Raw genomic sequence first — 15,422 nt, 5'->3', positions numbered from 1 at the left:
AACGTGAGAGAAGCTGGAAGCAGAAGTGTCTTAAAATGCAGACAGATCTACCTGAACTTCAAAAACAGGCTCCCATAACATACAGGCTAACATTCCTTCAGAATGTATGCAATGAGGAGGAACAATTTAGAACACATTAACAATAATGTACAGCTAATGTTACCTCCACAATTCCTTTCTGAAACCTTTTGCAAAACTTCAAGCTTAAGTATTCTAGGCCTTATCCCTCCCAAGATAAAAACAACTGAGAAGAGAAAAAAAGAAATTATCAATTGGCTCTTAAAAAAACAAACCCAAAAATAAAAGTTAAGCTCACATTCTTAGACAGCAGCAGCAGAAATTATCAATAAAATTCTCAACTTCACAGGAATAACTGAGGCTTTGCCTTCTTGATTGTCATTGTTAGTCTCAGGAACATACAGTAGCCTTCTGATTCTTAAGCAGCTAAAAACTAAGAGGCCAAGGCCCCTTTCAAAACCTGCGACACTGGAGCAACTCCACTGATTTCACTGAAGTGGCTCCTATGGCAGACTGTGAGGGCCAAGTCTCATGTAAGACATTTACGCCATGCCCAAGGAACATGAGACAGTAACATTTGTTCCTGCCTCTGTGCATCTTTTTATTAGAGTTTGTACAATAACAACCTGTCCCAGTTTTAAAAAGCTACAAACATCATACAGCCCTTATAGCTGTAAGCTCATGTAACTCTTAAAGGTGTACAATTTAACAATCGCATAATTTACTTTGATGTAAATACAATGTTATAACACTTGCACTTGTCTGTCTTATGCAAGCCTGCTTATCTATAACAATTTTGAATTCATAGGTTGATTGCTTGCGCTCAAATGTCAGAGGACAATTTTGTCTAACTGTAAGCCTTGAGCTCTGTCTTTCCATTCAAATATCTGCTCTCCCAGTGAGCTCCATGTTCATTTATTACTTTGCTAGCATTCAAAAGAAACCCCAAAGTTAAACAGGCTCTTGAGAGGTTATTTAGCTTATCCCTCAGCTTCAAGGCAAAATTAGCCTTATTTAAACCATTGCTAACAGATGTTTGTCTAACCCGTTCCTGAATATCACCGCTAGTGGAGACTGCAGTACCACCCCAAGCATTCTGTTCTAATAATAAATTATTCAAGCCTTTAAGTTTTTCCTAATGTTAACGTAAATGTTCACTGCTGTAATTTAAGCTTATTACTACTTTTACTCTTCATGGGAAACCTAGGGAAAATTTACTTTGTGTTTTACTCTGTCGAACTCTTATCAAATAGATCTGCTTTGCACAGACTTATCAACCCCAATTTTATCATCTAAGAAAAAGCAAACACAATTTTAGATAAGAAACATAGCAAGACTAATATATTTAGAAAAAAAGAGTAGATCCTATTTTGGACCTACTATCTTTATATCTATGATCATATACAGTAAAACATTTTAACAATGGTCATTTATCATGTTCCTCAAGAGAACCAATAAAATGCAATGAATACACATCCTCCGATGTTGCACAGATACAAAATGTATAGTTTGTTTACAAACTAATATTACTGAATGTAAAATGAAGCAACCTTTTAAAAAAATATATTGGTAAACGTCCAAAGTTTACATTTTTTAAAATATTAAGTTCATGTTTTGTTTACAGACCAGCTTTCAAAGAGTTATTGGCATTTTAAGATAACTTCTTAACCTGATGAGTACATGAATAAAACGAAGCTGTAAAAAAACTCCAAACAACCAAAAAAACCCCAAGAATCAAAATTCCATATGACAGTCCCCAAAAGGCTAGTTTCAATTTCTGTTTAGAAAAGCAAGATGTGATCTACCACACAATAACTTACAAGAAACTTGTCTAACACTTTCATGTGCTACAGGTATTGCAAGAGACCAATGTTAACAAACCACATCGCCAGTGTGGATTTTTTGCCCATTCCAACTTCAAAAGAAGTTTTGACAACAGTTGTAGTATTTACAAATTTAAAATAAAGGCTTGATATCCCTTTGGATTACATTACCGCTCTTATTGGGTCTTCTCTTGGTAACTACACATGGCAGACAGCAATCCAAAGACCATGTATTTTGTTGACTCTGTGAGTTAAGTTAAATTAGCAGCACCTACCCCAGCTTGTCTAAAAAAAAAAAAAAAAAAATAGGCAGTTCTAAGTAACAGACTACTAGTGAGCACTAGTGATCAATTACGACTGAAATCACTCACTTTTTCTGAGAGGTGGTGTGTCACAATGCAGAAGTTTTAAAAACTTGAATGGGACCTATTATGACCAGCCATGACAAAACCCAGCCTGAACACTGCGGGCAGGTAAAGCAACAGCTTGTGGCTGTGCTCTGCTGCTGTGAGGGTCTGTTAGTGACATCCAGTCACTCACCATTGCAGCTGCCAGAACTGCCAGAAACACTCTTTTGTCTTAACTGTGCTAGGTTAGGTGAACTGTAGGCTGCATCATAAACACTACAGCCTCAAGCTGTATTAGCTTTAATTTCTGCTGGGTCTGAGTAAGGAAAATATCTCCTTCTCCATGCTGCATCCTTTCCCCTCTGTGGTTCTGTCCCATCTCTGGAGGCCTGCATAAGTGAACAGAGAAACAAACCAGGCAGACTTTTCCCCACAGAAGGGACTGATGAATGCGACAATCTTTTTGCTTTGACAGCCAATGGGAACAATACAATTTTTTCTGAAAAGCAAGTATTTCACTAAACTTGTCACCTTGGTTAAAATAAGAGGATATCCGAGGAAATGGAATAAGAAGAAATTGTATTTTGATCACCATCCCCTCTTACGCTCTGCTGTACCAACCTCTAGCACCTACATTAGATGAAAAAAAAGGAAGAATTAAAAAGCTTAGGGAAACCACATCTGTTGGTATTCTTAGGGAATCAACATCTGTAGGTGTAACACTTTCAAAATTATGAAAAACAAATATTTCCTTTTTGTGGTTGTTATTTTTCTGATGTCTCAGCATTTTTAAACATAATTCGTTGATTTTGATGTGGACATCATATGCAGTATTCCACACTGGATGAAACAGCTGGTGATGATCCCTATTTTATAGAGACCTTGATCATATTTTCAAATGAAATCAGGTATTAGTGCATTGTACTGCTGATGACAACAGAATTATTTTATAGTCTAAGAATACCTATCTCTGAAATGTTTCAAAATACCTAACCAAGCAATGCTGTGTTCCTATGCAGCATTCAAATCCTCTAAAAACATGTTTTCTGGAAAAGATAATTCTTGGTCTAAATGTATGCCATAATAGATTTTGTTCAACTTAATTTCTTATATTATTTCTGATAAAGTTTCTGCTTTAGTTTTTAACTACAAGCTATAGTTTCCAATTGCTGCTCTGCTTCAGCAGCCATGGCTGCTGCCTGTAACTGTTCTGTTTCACTCTGGATGGAATTGGCTGTAGTAACTTGTTTTCTTTCACTGTGCATATTGTTCTCATGCCTTTTTAGATCAGATGCTTTAGCAAATGCTTTAGTGCAGGAACTGCAGACAAAAGGTTTCTCTCCTCGGTGTCTTCTTTCATGGTCTTTGAGGTGGGACTTGTGCTTGAAGGCTTTATCACACATATGGCATGCAAATGGCCTCTCGTTACTGTGAACTCTTTCATGCTTTTTTAGATCTGGTGCACGAATAAAAGACTTTCCACATACCTCGCAACTGTAAGGCTTGTAACCTGTGTGTATTTTCAGATGCTCTTTCAAATGAGCTTGTGTGGTAAAGCCCTTAGTACACATTTCACAAACAAATGGTCTATCAGCAGTGTGTAGCTTTTCATGTTTTCTCAATCGCGCTTCATCAGAAAAGGTCTTACCACAAGCCTGACATACAATGTGTTCCCTGTGACCATAAAGCAAATACTCAAACTTCATATCCCCAGCTGCAGTGGTCCAGCCTGGTGTCTGTTCATCTTTCACTTCACTTATGCCATCATTAAATGTCAAAGCTTGAGGGGTCTGAGATCCCAAGTCTTTTGATTCAGTTGTTTCCATAGGCTCTACTTCCTGGCCGTAGCAGTTTACTTTTCGAACCTCTTCACTTCCCAGCTCTTTCAGAATCGCCTCTTGTACCCTCAGGGTAGTGGTAGGTGATTTTCCATCTTCCTGACTTGGAGGAGTTCCTTCCACTGTCACATCTGATGGACTGTCGTCATGATCTCCAATTTCTTCCACCTCATCATCTTGGGTATCATTAGGTTCCCCAATAGGACGGTTTATTTTCAGACAGTATTTGCTCTTGGACTGTGTGTTCTCTTCAGGACTAGATACATCACGTTTTTGAGAGCAGAGTTTATCCAGAAATCGAATACCAAGAATCTGGCCTGAGGACATCATCAAATTTACATCCTCTTTCTTAACAGAAATCTTTGCAGTATACATGTAATTGAGAACTTCCTCAAAAATATCAGAACGAAGAAAATCTATTTCTATTACAGATGAACTATCAACTTCCAGTTTTTTGAAAAGCTTTTTGAAGTACGTACTGCAGGCAGCAAGCACACACCTATGTGCTCTGAATTTAACATCTTCAACCACAATAGCTATGTCACAAAATTCTCCTTCCAAACGTTGTTCGTTTAATGTTTTCAGGAACACAGTTTTGTGATCGTCGTCATTATATTTAATGGTTTCAGACATACTGATGAAAAACTCCTGTAAAATAACAAGGGAAACTTTTGTAATTTTTATAAAGTAGTCCAAGTCATAAAATCCCAAGAGTCAATATCATTTACATACTAAAATAACTGCCAAATATATTTTATTTGCTTAATACGAACAGAAGCAGCCTTTCAGATTATAAAAGCATTAAACTTCTTTTAAAATTGCGAATACATAAAGGACTTTCATTAGGTTATATGTGTTACAGGACACACTGCAATTTGCAAAGGATAATTTTTTCTATCAAAATATTAATTTATTCAAATATTTATCAATTCAGTTATCCAAATCTGGAAGCTTGCTCTGTGAAGTTCCAATTCGTAGTAAATGTATGATCCAGCTGTAGCAGCAGTCATTCTAATAGCTAAAGGAAATCTTAATACTAAGAAACGTATAATAAATACTGTAAACATGTCAGCATAACAAACTAAATGTGAAATATCAGATATAAGCCTTACCATGAACAATGCAGGAAATCCTCTAAACAAATGATTACTAAATATTTGACAGACGATTAACCCTTACAATGGGCCACCTTCAGCCTGAAAGACAGTAATATAATACATTTTAAGAAATTATAAAATCTACTCCAAAGAGTTTCATTTTTTGGTGTTAAAACATTTGGTATTAAAAGCATTTTCAAGGACTTTGAATCACACAATATGCACTGTTAAAATATCCAGTTGTCTCGACTGGCTCTACAGATGACTGCATAAATTGATCCGATAGTGCTGTTGTTATAAACCATGTGTTTACTTTCCTCTGGCTACTTTCTTTCCCTGACTCTACTTTCCTGCTACTCACTTTGCACTACATCTTAAAGTATGAAGAGCCTCTACAGGAATCAACAGCATTAACTCAGTAACTAACCCATCAAGAAGGTGATTAGTCTTCTGCTGAATTCATGCGCTGAGCAAGCCCAGCAGAGGGTCTGGCAAGCAGACCAAGCATCCCAAAGGACAGTAGACTGGGCTGTGGATGGATGTGCATCCCGAACCAGGGAAAGAGACAAGGATACCAGATATCCAAACAATGGAACAGCAGAAGGATAATACAAAAAATGAACTATTCAATCCCAGTCTCTCACAGGAAGCTAATCATGACAGAAGCAGTAATCACAGTGGAAAGGAGGGAAATCTAATATTTGGTTCAGATGCCTCCCTCTATCACCTGGCATGGAGCTACTGGGAACTCCCTTCCTAAATTCTTATTTATCCTTGAGCATGTACTAAACAGAAGTAGGTGATGGGTATGCAACTTCTACTCTTGACACTGGGTGTTTAATATGGTATGAAAATGCTTGGCTTCCTACACACACCTTTGCAGGCCTGGCACCTCTGCACACCTGACCCTGAGGAAAGCCAAAATTCTATTTTTAGTCCTACATAATCAGATGTTAACACATACAGACAGGAAGTGCACAAATATCTGAAACATACAAAAGCAAACAGACCAAATAAACACTGTATTTTTATGTTTCCTTAAACAGCACGCATACTAAGAGACAACCAATTACAGGATAAGTAATAGGCTGAAAACAGCCCCTGAATAAAGGGGTGTGCAATTGGTGAAAGAAACAAAGTTACTGCATAGCAAGTGGAGCAAGGTAGGCGCTTGACCAGAGCACCTCCAGCATCCATTGCCACCGGTTACTTATTCTGTGGGGAAATCATAGAACAGTTTGGGTTACAGGGACCTTAAAGACCATTTAGTTCCAACCCCTCTGTGATAGTCAGGGATACATCCCACTAGATCAGGCTGCTCAAGGCCCCATCCAGCCTGGCCTTGAACACCTCCAGGGATGGGGCATACATAGCTTCCCTGGGCAGCCTGTGCCAGTGCCTCACCACTCTCACAGTGAGGAAATTTCTCCTTATGTCTAGTTCAAATCTGCCCCTCTCCATTTTATACCTGTTCCCCCTTGTCCTATCACTACAAGCCTTCATAAACAGTCCCTCTCCAGCTTTCTTGTAGACCCTTCAGGTACTGGAAGGTTGCTATAAGGTCTGCTTGGAGGCTTCTCTTCTCCAGGCTGAACAACCACAACTCTCTCAGCTTGTCCTCATATGGGAGGTGCTCCAGCCCTCTGATCATCTCTGCTGGAGCTGTTCCAGCAGTTCCATATTCTTCTTGCATTGAGGATTCCAGAACTGGACATAGTACTGCAGATGACGTCTCACAAGAGAGGAACAGAGGGGCAGGATCCCCTCCCTTGACCTGCTGGCCACGCTTCCTTTGAGGCAGCCCAGGACACAGTTGGCCTTTGGGCTGCGAGCACACAATGCCGGCTCATGTAGAGCTTCTCATCCACCAGCACCCCCAAGTCCTTCTCCTCAGGGCCGTTCTCCATCACACCATCCCCCATCGTCAGTTGAAATACTAATTATTCCCACACACACACACTTTGAACCGCAGGACCAGGGGGGCTGAGGGGATTACGTGTGTGGGGCTGTGACTGCTGGTGCCCCGGCGCGGCACTGACCGAGAGAGCCGGGTTCCCGCCGCCGAGCGCGCGGCGCAGGCGGGTTCCCGCCGGGGCCGGGCCCTGCGCGGGCCGCGCCGCCGCCACGGGAACCCGCGGGGCGCGGGGGCGCCCGCGAGCGGCACGCGCCCTCTCTCCGGAGCGAGCCCAACGCTCCCCCCCACCCCGCCCCGCCTCGCGGGGCCGGCGCTCCCTCCGCCCGCCCAACGGTTCTCGCGCGGCGCGGCGGAGGCGCTGCCAGGCCCCTTTGTTGCGGGACGTGCGCAGCCGTTGCCGGACGCATCCTCCTCCTCCTCCTCCTCCTTTTCTTCCTCCTCCTCCTCGCCCGCCCCTGCCGGCCCGCCCGCCGCGCGCGCGGGTGGCAGGCGGGCGGGCGCGCGGTGCCGCCGGAGCGGTGCTGCTGCTGGTGGCGGCGGTGGCGGCGGGCGGGCGCGCACGCGGCGCCTCCGTCTCACCCGGCGCGCGCTGCCGCGGGGGCTTTTTAACGGCTGCGGGCAGCGGCTGCCGGGGGCCGCGCGGAAGGCAGCGGCGGCAGCACTGAGCGCGGGAGGGGAGGGAGAGGGAGCGCGCGCGGCGCAGCGGCGGCGGCCGTGCCGTTGGATGGCGGGGGGGGAGAAGGGAGCGGGGGAGGGTGGAACGAGGAGAGGGCTCGCGCTTACCTGCCGCGCGCGCGCGCGCGGAACCGCAGCTCCGAGGGAGCTGGTGGGGGCTGGCGCCGCCGCCGCCGCCGCCGCGCGGGAGGGGGCGAGGGGGAAAGGGGAAGGGAAGGAGGGAGGATGGGGAAGGGGGGGGGAAAATTGGGGAGGGGGGGGCTCTGCGCGCGTCTCTCCGGCCGTCGCCGCCGCCTCCAGCACGAGCGCGCAGTGCGCGCGCGCGCGCGTGCGCGCGCCGGCCCAGCCGGGGGTGCGTGTGCATGCGCGGTGCGAGCCCGGCGCGACCCTGCCGGGGAGCGTGGAGGAGGGGAGCGCGCCGGCTCCATCTCTTCCCCTTTCGCGGCGGCCGGGAGGGGGAAAGGGAGGGGAAGCATCCCTCGCCGAACGGGCGCCAGGGAGCCGCTCCCGCCGCTCCGCGGGCACCCGCCCCGCCCGCGTGTGCGAGCCCGGGGCGGGAAGAAAAGGGGAGCGAGCGGTCAGGGGGCGCCGTTGAGCCGCGCTCGCGGAGGCGGGGCCGCGCGCCGGGCCGAGAAGGGCGGTGGCGCGCGGCGGCGGCGCGGGAGCCGCGCTGGGCGCGCGGCGGCCTGGGGGGAGAGGGAGGGGCGGGGGGAGGTTGGTGTAGGCGGGATTTTCAAATAGCCGTTAGCCGGGAGCGCGTGCCCCGCCTGTGCCCGCGCCGCGCACGGCGCGCTCGGGGCAGCGGTTAAACGGCGGCGGCGGGTGACTGATTGTTGTGTCCTCTTGAAGGAGGAAATCATAGAATGGTTTGGGTTGGAAGCGGCTTTAAAGACCATCAGGCTGCCCAAGGCCCCATCCAACCCGACCTTGGACACCTCCAGCGTTGGGGCAGCCACAGCTTCCCTGGGCAACCTGTGCCAGTGCCTCACCACTCATGGTGAAGAAATTCTTCCTAATGTCTAGTCTAAATCTGTCCCTCTCCAGTTTATACCCACTCCCCCTCGTCCTATCGCCACAAGCCTTTATGAACAGTCCCTCCCCGGCTTTCCACTAGCCCCTTCAGGTACTGGAAGGTTGCTGTAAGTTCTCTGAGCCTTCTCTTCTCCAGGCCCAACAACCCCAGCTCTCTCAGCCTGTCAAGGATTTGTTATAAGATACTAACCTATTATATAGTTGAATAGTATGTATAGGTTTTGTGCTTTTAGAACTAAAATGTAAGATTAGCTTGAGTAATAACTTTTAGCTAGCCTGTGTCTGGGTACTTATGCTTAAATAGGGAATCTTAACAAGGCTTCAGTTAGAAAGAATAGGAAAGAATGTGCCTTTATCTAAGCCAGATAACAAGGACTAGCACAGTGATTAAAAAAAAAAAAAAAAGAACCAGCTAGGACTAGATGCAGCCTTGAAGAGGTGCCCAAGGAGTCTTAAGAGCATGCGCAAGGAGAGTTGAAAAGTTCAACTGAGGAAGATCTATGGTCTTCATCCAGACACCCCTGAAGAAGACCCCCAGAGGGCAGAGCACATGTGCCAAAGGGAGGAAACTTATGTAAATAAATTCTAGGAACTGATTATAGTAGATACACCTGTTCCAGGAAAATTTATGAATATGTATGCTTTGTGTATAGCTTTTGTGAGTTGTACTGGAAGTTGGATACTTATTAGGTGGAACGATCCCGTGCATGCCTGGCATTGCATTAAAGGATACCTTAATAATCAAATTGACATTGATTACTGAATATGGCTTTTCACAGCATCACCCTTGAGTGTCACAGAGAGAAACATGCCTGCCTTCCAGAACGCGCTGTACGCATCAGCTGATGTTATGTTGTTTAGGCATGTGGGGGTCTGAATTGTAGAGAAAAAACATCCTCACTAGAAAGAGGTAAAAGCTGGTTTTGCACCACTCATTTTCCAGCTCTGACTTTTCTTTTCAAAAACAGTTCATGAGATGCTAATCTGGTGGCACAGCATTCAGTAGAATAATTTGTGGATAAATAAAACTTTAAAATGTTGCCATTAGTGTAAAATAGTGCAATTCTAGGAGAAAAGTGAAATCTCAATATAATAACTACTTGTGTGGAAAACTACAGCACTTTTAACAAGTTACTGGAATACTGGAATCAACATCTGGGCACAAAGTAGTAGATACTTTCATTACGAGGATAACTCTTGCCCTTTCCTGAGTCACGTGCATGATGTTTTTTATAATACAGGAACATATGTTTTGAATTGCTCTCTAGCTGGGCCATTCTATCTATTTTAAATTACTAATTAAAAGTTATCTTTTTTTCTAGGCGCTTTTAGGTACAATGAAATGGAAAATCTACAATTTTCTTGGGCATTAGAAACTGCTAGGCTTTATTTGTAGTAATATTGGTGGTTTTCATTCAGAAGGCAGAACTGTCTTAGGTCTTTTAAGTGTTCCTGAATCCTGTACAAGAATTCCCTCTAGAGTGAAAGGAGCTTCCCTTTTACCGTTTCATGAAGTGCTGTTTGTTTCTTTGACAGTGCTTCAGACACTCCTGTGATACCCTTATTAATCTTGAGAAATGTTAATGCTGGGTCTACCATGCCAAGCAGCATGTTCATAGAATCATAGAATGTTTTGGGCTGGAAGGGACGTTAAAGATCATCCAGTTCCAGCCCCCATGCTGTGGGCAGGGACACCTTCCACTAGGTCACATTGGTCAAAAGACCCATCTAACCTGGCACTGAACACCTCCAGGGATGGGGCTTCCACAATATCTCTCGACAACTCATTTCAGTGCCTCCTTACCCTCACAGTTTAAATTTTCTTCCTAATATCTAATCTAAATATCCCCCCTTTCTGCTTGAAACCATTACCCCTTTTCCTACCAATGCATACCCTGATAAAGAACTCCTCCCCATCTTTCCTGTAGGCCCCCTTTAAGTACTGGAAGGCTGCTATAAGTTCTTCCTGGAGCCTTCTCCAGGCTAAAGAACTCCAGCTGTCTTTGCCTGCCCTCATATGGTAGGTGCTCTAGCCCTCAGCCTTCTGATCATATTTGTGATTTGTGATTTGCTACTCTCAATCCATATTATGTCTCTTTGTTTTATTAAGCTCTCTATTTCTACTTTATCTTTACATCTCCTGGCACAGTATGGATACACATAATATCTAGGGCCAGGTTATGCTGTAGTGTGAGTAGTAAGAATTAAGCTGATGATGGAGAAAAGCGTGGTACCATAGGAAAGGTATGGCGATCTGTTTTTTCTCTCAGGTTTTCTGTGTCATAGACTACTTCTGAATGTGTACTGCGTGTTTCAAATGTTATTGTTAGTACCTTTCACTGAGGCACTGAAAGTGTTCAATATCCAGATGTGATCCAGCTATGAATTCTGTAGAATGAGAAATAAAGCATTGTTGCTGCCTGTGTCATATTTTTTGTTAGCTATGATATCCCAGGTATTTGCCCTCTGGTCTGAATTTGGCAGTGCTGTCTGGTGTGCTTGCAAGCAGAGGGAGACTTCCTTATTTCTGTGTGGAAGTGCTGCAACACTGCTAGATTGAAAATGTTATAGATAATATTAAAAAGCATGTACAGTATGCAGCAGGAGTAAACATTAAAAATTAGCAGTTTCAGGTAATAATAATAAAATGGCTGGCGCAGTTCAAACAGTTGTTAATAAGTGGCTTATTTAAACTACGCTATGTGAGACAACACATTTCCTTGTGACTACTTTTGCTGAGTGATTAAAGTGGACAAGAAATAGAAACCAGAGGCACACCAAACTTTTGGTGAAACCTGCTTGTCTAATGTGTACCTTTGAACATGTATGGACACTATGCAGAAAAGTAGCAGAGGAGCCTACAAGTCATCTCAAGTGCTGGTAACAAGTCTGAATCTGTGTGTGTTGCACTAGGTTTTGGAAATAAAGGACAAGTTAAAGGTCGCAGAAATTTCCTTTGAAACTACCTGGGATTGATAATGTATATTATTGAAAGTAAAGCATAAGAATAAGAAAAGACGTCTCCACTAGCATGACTGTGGGCTAATATATGTAGTCATGTCGGTTGCCCAAAGCAGTTATTTTTTCAGTCTACTGGAAAATACTCTTCTGCAGAGAAAGTGTAACCAGGAGGAAAAAGTGTCCTGACCATGTATCTGACTGAAACACTCTTCCTATGAAATTACCCTGTACCCAGCTAACACAGATATTAATGTTTGGGCTTTGAAGTAGTTTTGCTGTTTTCCTATCTGATGAACCAGACTGTTGATACTGTGGAACTGTTTAATCAACAGGCTATTTCCAGCCTGTTTGCATTGCAGGGATATCTGTGCAGGGCATGAGCCCTTTGTAGGATGTGCCTGTTTACTTAGAAAATGTTGCAGGAGCGAAGAATGACAAGTGCCACTATCTGCAGCCACGTGTGAGGCATAGGAGACGGCATACAGGAGAGGTTGAAGGTTTACATCTAATGTGTTCTAAGTGGTTTTAAAAGACTGGTTTTAAAATGTATATTGTCAGTGGGTTCTTGAGTATTTGTGATGGTTAGGTTTATAAAGTCTTTATGAGTTACAAACAGTGATACAAACATCCTAATATTATGGTTGGTTTTCATGTATTCAAATTGTGATTTGGTCTTGCAGAAATGGTCATCCTACAAGGACATAGATTTTCTGTGTTCGCTTTTCATGGGTCAGATTTCTCATCAGGCTGAGCAGGCAAAAAAAAAGTGAAGATACAAAAAGTCCGGTGTTAGTGAGAGGGAGTCACAGAGCCTGTTAGTTTATTCCCACATGTCTATGTAAGTCTCCACAGAGTGTAAGTGAATGTGCTAGGACAGAGGAGGACAGTCACGGAGCAGATGCTCCTTGCAGTGTGTGTTTCCCATAGCAACCTGGCAAATTTCCCAGCAGAAATTTGCATGTGAGTTAGTCATGTTTTTGCATCGCTTACTCACTTCTGTATTTTCAAGTATCCCCACAAAAGAGGGAATAGTAGAGACAAATGAGGAAGAGCGGAGCATAGATGATGGAGGCTGGCAGCACAAACCTTGGCTAAGTGATACGAACATAAAGAGTTGGTGAGAGGCCATCTTTGCCCTCTGAATGATTGAACAGCACTCATAGTTTGTACTTGTGCCAAAAGGGACATAAGTCCTCTCTAAAGAACCTATTCTCTAAAATTCTATTTAATAGTATTGTATTCTAAGTAGAACATCCTGATTACATGCTTTTCTTTCAAATTAATTCTAGTGTACCTTGTGATATGTTTGTCTACAGTCATGTATGATTTGCATTTGTGGTATAGTAGTTAAGAGATGTGACTCTGTGAACATCACAGTTCATGTTCTGTGCGTGCACAAGGCACTCGATATTCTTTTTGTTTCTGAACAAAATAGTCATGTGTAGCTGTAATTTGAATAATTTTGCATGCCTTATTACTGTTACTGTTGGACTGTCTGCCTCCATCTTCCCCCTCCCACCCTTTTGTTTTTTATATATTCATGGTTTGGGGTTTGGACTCCATTTCTTTACTTGTTTTCTCAATTTCTTCCCTGTATCCTCGCAATCCTTTCATTTTTCCTTTTCCTTTTCCTTCCTCTCTTTCACCTTACTCTACACCCACTTCAAGGAGCGGTCTCACCAGTGCTGAGTACAGAGGGAGAATAACCTCCCTGGACCTGCTGGTCACACCGTTTCTGATACAAGCCAAGATGCCATTGGCCTTCTTGGCCACCTGGGCACACTGCTGGCTCATGTTCAGTCGGCTGTCAACCAACACCCCCAGGTCCCTCTCCTCCAGTCAGCTCTCCAGCCAGACTTCTCCTAGTCTGTAGCACTGCACAGGGTTGTTGTGCCCCAAGTGCAGGGCCCGGCATTTGGCCTTGTTAAACCTCATGCCATTGGACTCTGCCCAGTGGTCCAGCCTGTTCAGATTCCTTTGCAGAGCCTCCCTACCCTCCAGCAGATCCACACTTCCACCCAGCTTAGTGTCGTCCGCAAACTTGCTAAAGGTGCATTCAATGCCTTCATCCAGGTCATTGATGAAGGCATTGAACAGGGCTGGACCCAGCACTGAGCCCTGGGGAACCCCACTTGTCACTGGCCTCCAGCTGGATTTAACACCATTTAGCACCACTCTCTGGACCCGTCCATCCAACCAGTTTTCCACCCAGGAGAGTGTGTGCCTGTCCAGGCCAGAGGCTGACAGTTTCTCAAGCAGAATGCAGTGTTCGAGGCAGTGTCTTTCAGTACACAGTTAATAGAGGAGACTGCCATTCAGTGAATTATTTATGTGGTGGCCAGTTTGTTTGTATAAGTAAGGCAAACAAGTTTTTTTGGATGAACGATCTGCTGATGTGAGAATGGGCAGGGCAGAACAATTTAACTCTTCTTTGAGGTGGAGTTGTGGTTACCAAGTTATCACGAATCTTGTCATAGCTGTGCAAAACTGATTTTTATTCAAATGTGAATTTTTGGACATGACATTTTCTGGAAGAAGCCAAGCCTGCCAAATGTAAACAAGTACTGTTTACTATGATGGATTTGTTTTGTCAGAAACCTCAAGCCTTTAACTTGTGTTTTTTTATTGGAAATTGTCCCTCACAATTACGAATAGGCTATAATTGAAAAATCAGTCATCTCACAGCTATCTCTACAGCTCATTCTTTGTCTACCTCACGTTTTGTTAAAAAAAGTTAGATGTTTATTGTTTACTACATGTTTATTGTTTAATAGGTCATGAAATTCTCCATTGCTGTTTTTGTTATGTAATGCTCTATAGATAAACTAAAAGCAATATCTGCTTTGATAGTTTCATGTCAGTCAGCTACACAGGGCACAATGACAGGAAGAAATGGAGCCTTGTCCATGCTACACGAAACGCTTGAAATTCCGTAGCTGAGACTGAATGACCAGCATTCATAAACCTCTCACAAATGCCACAAGTAGAGAGGAAGCAGGCAGCTTGCCTGCTTCTAGGTGATACAGCTACTTTCTCCATTAATTGATTGCAGATGCTTTTGTTTGTGGATGTCTTTCTAAGCAGTTGAGCATATTTTGGTGTTCACCTTCTTAAAGAGAGGTGGACAACTTTGTGCAGTGAACAACTTGTGTGGCTCTCTCTAGGATATTTTATTTAAAGGTCATCAGGTTTTCTGCACATTTGCAAATAGCCATCAACTTTCGTGTTTTAAAAAGTGCAAGTTTTAGAATGGAGAACACTTTCACTGACTGTTCTACTTTGCACATTTCAGGCTTTCATCAGCACTTTCCCCCAATGAGATCAGAAAGATTTTAGCCTTTTAACACCTGCATTTTTGATCTCACTGTTGAATCTGAATATTGAATCTGGAAACAATTTTATGATAATGTAAGAAGACTTCAGAACTGATCTCATCTAACAGCAAAGTCATTAAAGATCACTGGAAAACACATCACTGAAAAAAGCATAACCACAGAAAAACATCTGAACTGAGCTAGATTCACACTAGAGGCAAAAAAGCTCAGTGCTCTGTCAGAACTGTTAAATATCATTGATTGTAACCTGTTCAAGAATAAGAAAGATTTAGATAATAGTAGAAGTGTTTGATTCTTGTTGAGGAAATAAATAAGCCTTGAAAGCTAAAAGAATTATCCTGATGTCATACAATATTAAGGAGTTAAGATTTGGCTTTTTAA

The 15,422-nt window shown here is 43.6% G+C and overlaps 1 protein-coding gene across 1 annotated transcript; it reads right to left on the bottom strand.

Moving 5' to 3' along the window:
* Nucleotides 1-1,362: 1,362 nt before the first annotated feature.
* ZBTB14 (zinc finger and BTB domain containing 14) lies at nucleotides 1,363-7,862 on the bottom strand. The gene is made up of 3 exons (XM_069853932.1): nucleotides 7,822-7,862; nucleotides 5,139-5,222; nucleotides 1,363-4,674 (listed from the first exon to the last, which is right to left on the bottom strand). The coding sequence occupies exons 2-3, from the start codon at nucleotides 5,139-5,141 to the stop codon at nucleotides 3,331-3,333; spliced, it is 1,347 nt and encodes a 448-aa protein (XP_069710033.1). The 5' UTR covers nucleotides 5,142-5,222; nucleotides 7,822-7,862; the 3' UTR covers nucleotides 1,363-3,330.
* Nucleotides 7,863-15,422: the final 7,560 nt, after the last annotated feature.

Source organism: Phaenicophaeus curvirostris, chromosome 3, assembly GCF_032191515.1.
Source record: "Phaenicophaeus curvirostris isolate KB17595 chromosome 3, BPBGC_Pcur_1.0, whole genome shotgun sequence".
NCBI classification, from domain to species: domain Eukaryota; kingdom Metazoa; phylum Chordata; class Aves; order Cuculiformes; family Cuculidae; genus Phaenicophaeus; species Phaenicophaeus curvirostris.
Note: the sequence above shows the minus strand (reverse complement) of the source record. Positions and strands in the feature narration are given on the sequence as shown.